Source organism: Bidens hawaiensis, unplaced genomic scaffold (genome assembly GCF_021521415.1).
Source record: "Bidens hawaiensis isolate Kalapana, Puna unplaced genomic scaffold, B.hawaiensis_p1.1 tig00028057_1, whole genome shotgun sequence".
NCBI classification, from domain to species: domain Eukaryota; kingdom Viridiplantae; phylum Streptophyta; class Magnoliopsida; order Asterales; family Asteraceae; genus Bidens; species Bidens hawaiensis.
The window spans coordinates 50,699-59,606 of NW_027494564.1; the positions used below are offsets into that span (position 1 = coordinate 50,699).

Genomic DNA, 8,908 nt, shown 5'->3' on the forward strand with positions numbered 1-8,908 from the left:
AGGATTTCGCGGTTCCAGAATTATGGGTTTGTTTTCTCCATGTGCCTTCTCTTGGACATGATTCGATATACATGTCTGCCAAGCCCCTCGTGATTATCTTATTCCCAAAACCAGGGTTTGAATCACCGCCAGAACATTGTTGTTCGAGGCTTTTGGCAGGAGTTTGAATCCTTCCAGTGGCGTTACAATTATATAGTGAATCGCCTCTACCCTTCACTCTGATTCCAATGTTAGAATATCGCATCCCAGGGTTCGATCTTCTCTGTTTGAATTTAGATTAAGGCTTCATGATTTTGTATTAATAACAATAACAAGACTTGTAATATAGAAAGAAAGAGTAGAAAAGAGAATAACAACATAAATATTATTAACAATCTGATCGTTTACAACTGAAATTGATAATCGGTATTTATAGTGATGAAGAGGCGCCAAGGAAAACGTCGCGACTGTTGTTGAAGTGTCGTTTATTTCCCTGGTTGCATTCACCCTAAAACCGTTTACATATTTACAACAATCATTAGTTGGGCCTGTTATTAACTAAAATACCTAAGCCCATCTATATACAACTAATTAAATACAAATGGTCTTTAAAACAAATAAACTAAAAACTAATTTAAGAGACCCAAGCCTTTAATGGATTAAATGAGTTAACAAGCGATTTTAATATCTTATAATGACCAATCCATTCAAGAAATCGTGATAGAGGGAGATGATGGTGGTGGCCAGTGGCGAAGCTTGGGCTTAACCACAGGGGTGACCGAAGTCACGGACTCAAAAAGTTTCGGGTCGACGATTCGGTTCGTGTCGGTGATTCGGGTCTGGTCGGATCGGATCAAACAATATGACATTTATATATCTAATTTTTCTTCATTTATTCAAACAATTGTTCTTACAATAAAAAAACATAATAATTTTTTAACCAACAAAGACCTAAAATATTCATGATGATGCGAGAGGAAGGGTGAGTAGGGATAAGCAAATTCAGTATTGATACCGGTACCGGTACCGAAATCGGTACAGATTTGGTACTGTCGGTACCGAATAGATACCAAGGTTTTGAGTTTTGGTACCGGTATATCTCAAATTTTACCTTCAATACCGGTATCGAACCGAATATTTGGTATCGGTACCGACACCGTACCGATCTCATCCCTAAGGGTGAATACCTAGAAGAAGAATTGTAAAGACCTATAATATTTAAAAAAAACAAATCATTTACCATTCGACTACTATTTTGTAACTTTTCTTTATAAATATTGCGAGGTTTTAGAAAAAAAACAAACGATGGGGTATTATATTTGGGAAAAAAATCAGTAGTGACCGGTAGCATTTTGGAAAAATACATCGGGGGTGACCGCGCTTAATACCTATAAAAATTTTCGAGAAAAATCACGAAATTTAACCTGTTAACGGAGAAAACGGCAGTGACCGGGGCCACCCCTGGTCCCCACATAGCTTCGCCCTTGGTGGTGGCGGATGATGTGTGGCGTCGGCTCTCAGGGGGTGAGAAGAAGATGAAGGTGCCCGAGGTTAAGATGGATCTTCAACAGTTGGAAGAGATTAGATTGGAAACCGTCATGAGTTCGTGTGATGAGGTTTGGGAGGCTTTTATTTTGATCATTTTATACTTAAATAAAAGTCTGAGTATTGTAAGACTTTTGTGTGGTATTCTTGATCTATTTAGTTTAATAAAGTTCAGGTTATGGTGCTTAGACTCATGTTTTGATGTGGTTGGTTAGTTTTTTTAATTGAATTTCAGATATTTCCGAAAACGTTTACGGTTTCTTCCTTTGTCACCTACCCAGCGCAACGCGCGGGTACCATATACTAGTTATTATAAAAACATGAACTATAAAGTGTATGGGCGTATGGCATAAGTGAAGGTGTAATTATTAATTATATAATGTACAAATTATAACTGCCGTGTGTGTGCTTCTGAGATCGAAACAATGGAACAAGCGTCTTTAGACTGCTTTTGGGCTAAAGCGGTTTGGTGAGGTTCGGACTTGACAGACCTGATTTCTTTTGAACATATCTTAGACGTCGCAGAGGACCCACATCAAATCATGGGTAGGCGTTTAATGATAGCAGTTATCTATTCCTCGTTGTGGTTTATTTGGAATGGAAGCATAGGAATGAAAGTGTCTTCTTTTCTCCCTCTTACTCCATCGAGTTCACTGTCGAAGAAATTAAAAGGTGTTTGTTCGGTTGGATACCAAACTTAAGGAAATGGGCTGGTCATTATGGGTAAACTCGTTTTGACCCGTTACTCGTGCTGTCTATTTTTGGTACACAAACAAACACATAAAACATGGTGTTTCATTTAGCACTGGTAAACACTAGGCCACATAAAATGGAGATACTAATGGTTGTTTTAAAACCTAGCTTGAATAATAAGTTAGTAAAATGACCAAATTAATACTTAATAAAACAGGCAGATGATATCAGTATTGATACAAGAGTTGGACATCAATATTAAAAGATTCATAACATCTAACAAATATTCATAGAATACAGTTCATCCGTGCTATGGATCAAGTTGACCCATTCACAAACGGGTGGTCCAGTAGTTCTGCAGTAGTAGGCCGACTATCTGGGTTAACTTGTAAGCATTTAAGTATGAAATCACGGGCCTCAGCTGACAGCGTATTAGGAATATCAGGAAGTTCACCCTTGATAATCTTAAACAGTGCTGCGGACTGTTAAATCAAACCATGGTTAGTTGTTACACCTTACAACAATATGCGGCTGCTTCATACAACAATGATTCATACAAACATGCGGTTAACTTATTTTCAGTGCATACAATCTCTAAAATCGATTTATTAAAAAAATATTAGATACTACAGTAAATTTTATTCATACCATTTCCATGTTGTAGTATGGAATTTTACGTGATAGCATCTCTAAGACAGTGCAACCGAGGCTCCATATATCAGCTGCAAGTCCAAAACCGTTGTCTGATCTATTTTTAACAACCTGAGGATACATTCAAGTCACTCAATACTTTTTTTCTAATTATAAGAATCATTCAAAAGTTTTATTATTGTTCCATTGTTGTAAACTTTTTTATAAATGCTGAAATCTTTAATGTTAAGCGACTTAAATGGAGTGTATATGAAACTAGGTTACTATTTAGTAATTATCTTTGCGAAGCTGACATAAATGGAACAATTCTGAAGTTTGGTTATTATTTAAGTATATATATATCTTTAACAACTTTTAACATTTATAATATAATCTTCACTATTAACTCTTGCTTCAAGTTAAAGTTGAAAAAAACAAATAAATAAAATTACTAAGTACTGTAGTAAACAAGATATATATATTTTTAACAAATTTTAACATTTATAAAAAAGAAATCACCGTAATGGAGCGATAATTAAACTTTTGGGTGGTTTATATAGTTAGAAAAAATATATATGAATTACTTTAGCTGAACTATGAACACCAAAGAAACTTGGTTAGTATTAGCGGATATATTCCCAGAATAAAAAAAAAGAGTAAAATTAACCTCTGGTGCCATAAAATATGCAGCCCTTTTGCAAGAATTGAGGTCATTCAATGTGAGTGCCTGTTGAGATATGGTTAAAAAAAATGATAATGAATTAACAAAACATCGTGTTACTTTTCGTTACCTTTGCCAATCCAAAATCTGCAAGCTTTACAGATCCACTTGCATCAATCAATATATTAGAACATTTGATATCCCTAACGAACGTGTAATAAAACTCATATTAATAAAAATTTTATAGAACCTCAGTTAGTACCAAAATGAAAGAGGGTAGTTTACCTGTGAACCACATTTCGTTCGTGCAAGTACTTCAAACCACTCAAAATCTGCTTGGTGTAAGCCGAGACTTGCGGGTCCTGCAGCTCATACTCTTGGTACAGCTTTGCCAGTGAACAAGCTCAAGAAAGATATATAGCGTGTCACCATCCTATATCATTTTTATTTTGTTATCTAAATATGGTTTATGGGTTAATAGTAGCAATGGTTAACCTTCACTTTACAACAGAGTTTATAAACAACATACTATTATGTCACATTGGTAGGCCTGTAAACGAACCAAAAGAAAAAGGGCATGTTCGTGTTAGTCAATTTAACTTTAAACGAACACGAACACATATTTTGTGTTCGTGTTCGTTTATTTAAAAAATGAACATGTTCGTGTTTGTTTATATTCGTTTACTTAAAATTTAAACGAACATAAATGAACAAAGATAAACAAACATAAATGAACATATATAAACAAATGTAAATGAACACAAACAAACATGAACAAACATATATAAACACAAATGAACAAAACCATTAAGTAGATAACTCTTCCAGTTAATGTTTAATTATTTGCTATTAATATGTAAACGAACATAAATAAACAGACATAAATGAACATAAATAAACATACATAAATGAACAAACGAAACATGTGTTCATGTTCGTTCGTTTAGTTAAATGAACACAATTTTTTTGTTCATGCACGTTCGTTTATTAAATAAAAGAACACAAACAAACTTCCCGCAAACAGTTCACCGAACGTTCGGTTTGTTTACAGGCCTACACATCGGAATCAAAACAGCTTAACTGTATCTAGAAAAGGCGCACAACGATATTTATAAAAAGATGATCAAATTTCAACTCATTGTTACTTTATCATCAAATCTAAAGCCTCAAGTCGTATATAATTTTGTAAGAAAGAAGTTGAGAGGAAATGCATACTTTATCTGTTCCAAGATATTGAACTATGTTCTCATGTTGGAAGTGACTTAATAAAGATATTTCCTGAAAAATTACAAGGAAGACAAAAATAAAAAGCTAAATATGAAGAAACTCAGGAGGATATGATTGATATTAAACCTATAGCATATACACGAAGAAACGATAAAAAGTTATTGATAATATCACCTGTTGAAGTTGAAGAATGTTCTGCTTTCGGTGGCTACCTTGATCAAGCATAGAAACCTCCTTCACAGCAAAAGAGAACCCAAGTCTGCAAACAACATAAAAACATTATATCAGAGGATGAGATGCAACTATTAACTAGCATAACATATTCATATTACAATAAATAAATAAATAAACATTATTATTATGAAGTAGGTATGATTTGAAGATGAATAATCTACTCTACATGCATGGATGTTGTATAGGTGACAATGAAACATGACTTACTGATTAATGTTATTATAGCTATATGCTTGGTAAACAGGACCTGAGGAAGCAGTCCCAACCCTTGTGCCAGTTTGTAAAACTAATTCCATGATCAGTTGTTGAAGAAGACATCATCATCTGGTTTACAGGTACCATGCATTTTCACCTTCAATGGTGGGTACTTGATAGTCATCATGATGTGATGAGAGGAAAATTCTTAATTGACTACCCACATCATACGCAACCAACTACAAGTCGTCGTTGCACAATATAATAATATCTTTTTTGACTTCATATTTTTGTGGGTGGATGGAAATGGAAGAAAGTGTAAAAATAACAGAAAAAAGTCAAAAAGTTATTATTTAACTAAATACGATGAATCCAATCTATTAACTTTTTTAACCATTAACATCACTAAATGTTAAGCTATGTGACAATTGAACCATTGACCTATTTTATACCCAAACCAAGTTACCACCCAACCTATATATGAACTAATCCCTATAATTTAAGACATAGTTTAGTGTGTACATGTTACGGAAAATTACCATATTATCCATTTTATACGTCTTAAATATGCCGTCGGATTCGCCGTTAAAATGGCCAAATGGTGATTGATCATTGATTGATAAAAAGTTCGCAAATAAGTTAGGAATCTAACTTATTGAGATAGACATTTTGGGAACCTTGTTGAGCCATGGACTTTTCTTTAACTACAAGTGTAAGAATGGATATTTTGGGGATTTCCACTTCATGTTATATACACTCCATCGAATTCACCAAAGACTTCATATTTATGGACTCAATTCATTTTCTATATTTACAAACCACTTATTCCTCATATGAGTGTGTTTGAAAATGAAAGAATAAAAAAGTATATATAATTGAAGCAATATCCCCCAACTTATTTAGGATTTTCACAACAAAAAACACTCCATTCTAACATAGTCCTAGAAAACAAAGATCATCTAATGTGCATATGTTATATTACTAGTCGCTGTAAATATAGTCGGCCATCTTCCAAACTTGGAGTGTAGAATCAAGAGAAACACTAGCAATCATCCCATCTTCAGTCGGATTCCATGAGATATCAGCAACTGCATCAGTATGTCCCGCATGGATATGCAGCAACTCCGGTGGGCCACCTCCTAACTCCTCTTCTGATTCTTCCCTCCCAATCCTGCGTTTTTTTTTTAATTTAAGTACAATAATAATATTCACTATTCCTTGGTCCAAACACGCCAAATTAATCATAGGATCAAGATTTTCAAGAGCTTACCCATGAGTATCCCATATCATGACTCTCCCATCACAACAACAAGAAGCTAAAATGTTTTCGCTATGTGGGCTCCACTCAACCTTTACCAGCAAACCACTGCAATGACATATCAGAGGCAACCGATTAGATTAAAAAAAAAAGCATACATTTCAAATAATATCGGCCAAGAAATCCTACTTGTGATTATCAAAGGTATGGAGAGGACGGACAAGTTTTCTCAGATCAAAAAACTTCACAGTGTGGTCATCGGACCCCGTTGCCACCAGCCACTCTTTAAAAGGATTGAACGACAAAAAATTGACCTACCATAACCATAATAAATAAAAAATATCACACACACACACACAATCTTAGACATTATTAAGGAAGCTAAATCAAAGAAAACCATTCACAACCTATATTGTCACCTTTAACTTACAGGCTATAATTATGGTACACAAAGCACACAATATATCTATCAGTTTTCAAATGAATCAGTTCACCAAATCACATAATAATGGGATATTATGTGATAGATTAATACAGAAATAAAGAAAATTTGAAATTTTCTACGTACCGCACTATGGTGTGCTATAACACTTTGGGCGGGACTGGTGAAGCATAGAGAGCGTAAATCATATATGCGCAAATATCGGTCCACACCACATGAACCGAACAGGTAGCAATGGTTCAAATGCCATGCTACATCTTCTATGATACCTTGATGAGCCTATTAACCATAAAAAATAATCATAAGATACACGCCTCTTTTCCTTGGAATACAAATTAGGAGTTAGGAGTGGAAATTCCCGTCATGAAACAAAAACACAGCACAAACAAAATATAAAGTAAACAAGTTTTGGTTGGGTCATAAACTCATAAGCGGCATTTTCTATTCAAAGTGACAGAAAAGGGGGAGATCATAAATCAAGAAGAAAGTGCAGACTCCACAACTTTTTATCTTTCTTGATAATCAACTTCACACAAGACTTTAGCATTCACCTAAGCTAGTCATGGACCAAACAACCTCCAATGGATTATATTAAGTATCCAGCGGGTCAGATCATCTCGGGCAGCAGGTCAGATCAACCTGGGCTTAAATGATATGGAGTCAAAGTCAAGGGCTAAATTCATGAAAGTCAAAGTCAAGATCTAAACTCTTGGAATCTTGGGAAGTCAAAGTCAAAGGCGAGTTTAGTGGAGAAATTAATGAACGAACTAAACTAGTGGAACAGTTATTTATCTTTGTTATTTATGCCATAGATCTTTAAGGTTTGAGTCATTCATGTTTTTGGATTATTAGTGACTTAGTGTTTTCTTTGTAATTGCCAATCGGAGACCAGCCCCTTCTGAATCAGGCCAACTATCCTTCCTGTTTTCAGTATTTATCAGATCACAACTAATAATCTAGAAATGTTCTTAGTTTACTAACACAAGTGTAATTCCAAACGGTCACAAGAATATCTCCATTCTTTATTAATCACTTACAGAACCTAGAAATCCTACTGATGCAGTTATGGAAGCGATCAATGGCTCAAGAAACTCATGATTAATTAATCAAAAAACGATAAATTGGACCAAAGTTCCAAGAACAATGTTCTTTTTCAATAAACTTGAACAAAAACTACTAAACAATAAACCCTATATCCTATTATATAGCTAGGAGCCATAAGTCAAATAGGAAACTAAATATGATAAAATACGAAATTAAACTCAAATAAAAATAAAAGACATAATATTGATTTTCCTGCATCACCTACACCACAAGCAAGTTGGATTCTTGAAAAATTAGCAAAAAACTAAAGCAAAAGAAATAGTTCAACCTCATCCAAAGATCATCGGGAAAACCCGATTACCCGTTTTAATAAGTTAAGTAGCTAACCAATATCTATATGTGTTACGTAAAACAATATGGATTGAACCGAGATTCTAATAATATACTAATGAAATGTACCTCGAATGTTAGCAAAGCATCTATTCTAGATTTATTTAGTGGGGCCTGATCAATGTCCCACAAGCAGATTTTGGCATCACTCGATCCGCTTAATAAAAAACCTCGATTTATTGTGCTCCATGATAACCCATAACCTTCATGGTCGTGGTGGCCTGTTAACCTCAGATCAGGTTTGCTTGTGCCACCAATAGGAGGTCTAGCTGGATGGTTCTTCAAATCAAATATATGCACTTCTGAACTTTCTGTTTTAGTAGCAATAACAGAGGGATCCTGAGGCATAGTGCGTGCTCTAAGAACCTCTCCATCATGGGGTATGTGCCGTAAAACTTCTATCTGCAAAAGAAACTCATTCAAATTAATTAAGTTCCAAATTCCAGTTCATTAGATGATGTTTTCAGAATTCAAGAAAAGGGTTTGATATAATGTTAGCAACATGATTTATTTAAAATGAGGATAGATAAATGATACATATTATAACTTTAATAATGAAAATTAATACTAGTATCTTCTCACGATAACAAATTAGTCTTACTTCTCTATC

At 34.4% G+C, this 8,908-nt stretch overlaps 1 protein-coding gene and 1 pseudogene across 2 annotated transcripts; both read right to left on the bottom strand.

The window, feature by feature from the left end:
- Nucleotides 1-2,470: 2,470 nt before the first annotated feature.
- LOC143576305 (mitogen-activated protein kinase kinase kinase 1-like) lies at nt 2,471-5,265 on the bottom strand (annotated as a pseudogene). The gene is made up of 8 exons (XR_013142926.1): nt 5,177-5,265; nt 4,910-4,994; nt 4,724-4,786; nt 3,794-3,941; nt 3,639-3,711; nt 3,515-3,574; nt 2,866-2,979; nt 2,471-2,699 (listed from the first exon to the last, which is right to left on the bottom strand). The product of XR_013142926.1 is annotated as a mitogen-activated protein kinase kinase kinase 1-like (transcript).
- Nucleotides 5,266-6,095: 830 nt separating this feature from the next.
- Nucleotides 6,096-8,661, bottom strand: LOC143576306 (histone-binding protein MSI1-like). Its single transcript, XM_077060426.1, has 5 exons — nt 8,368-8,661; nt 6,991-7,143; nt 6,612-6,736; nt 6,435-6,530; nt 6,096-6,335 (listed from the first exon to the last, which is right to left on the bottom strand). Exons 1-5 carry the CDS (start codon nt 8,644-8,646, stop codon nt 6,146-6,148), a joined length of 843 nt encoding a protein of 280 aa, XP_076916541.1. The 5' UTR covers nt 8,647-8,661; the 3' UTR covers nt 6,096-6,145.
- Nucleotides 8,662-8,908: the final 247 nt, after the last annotated feature.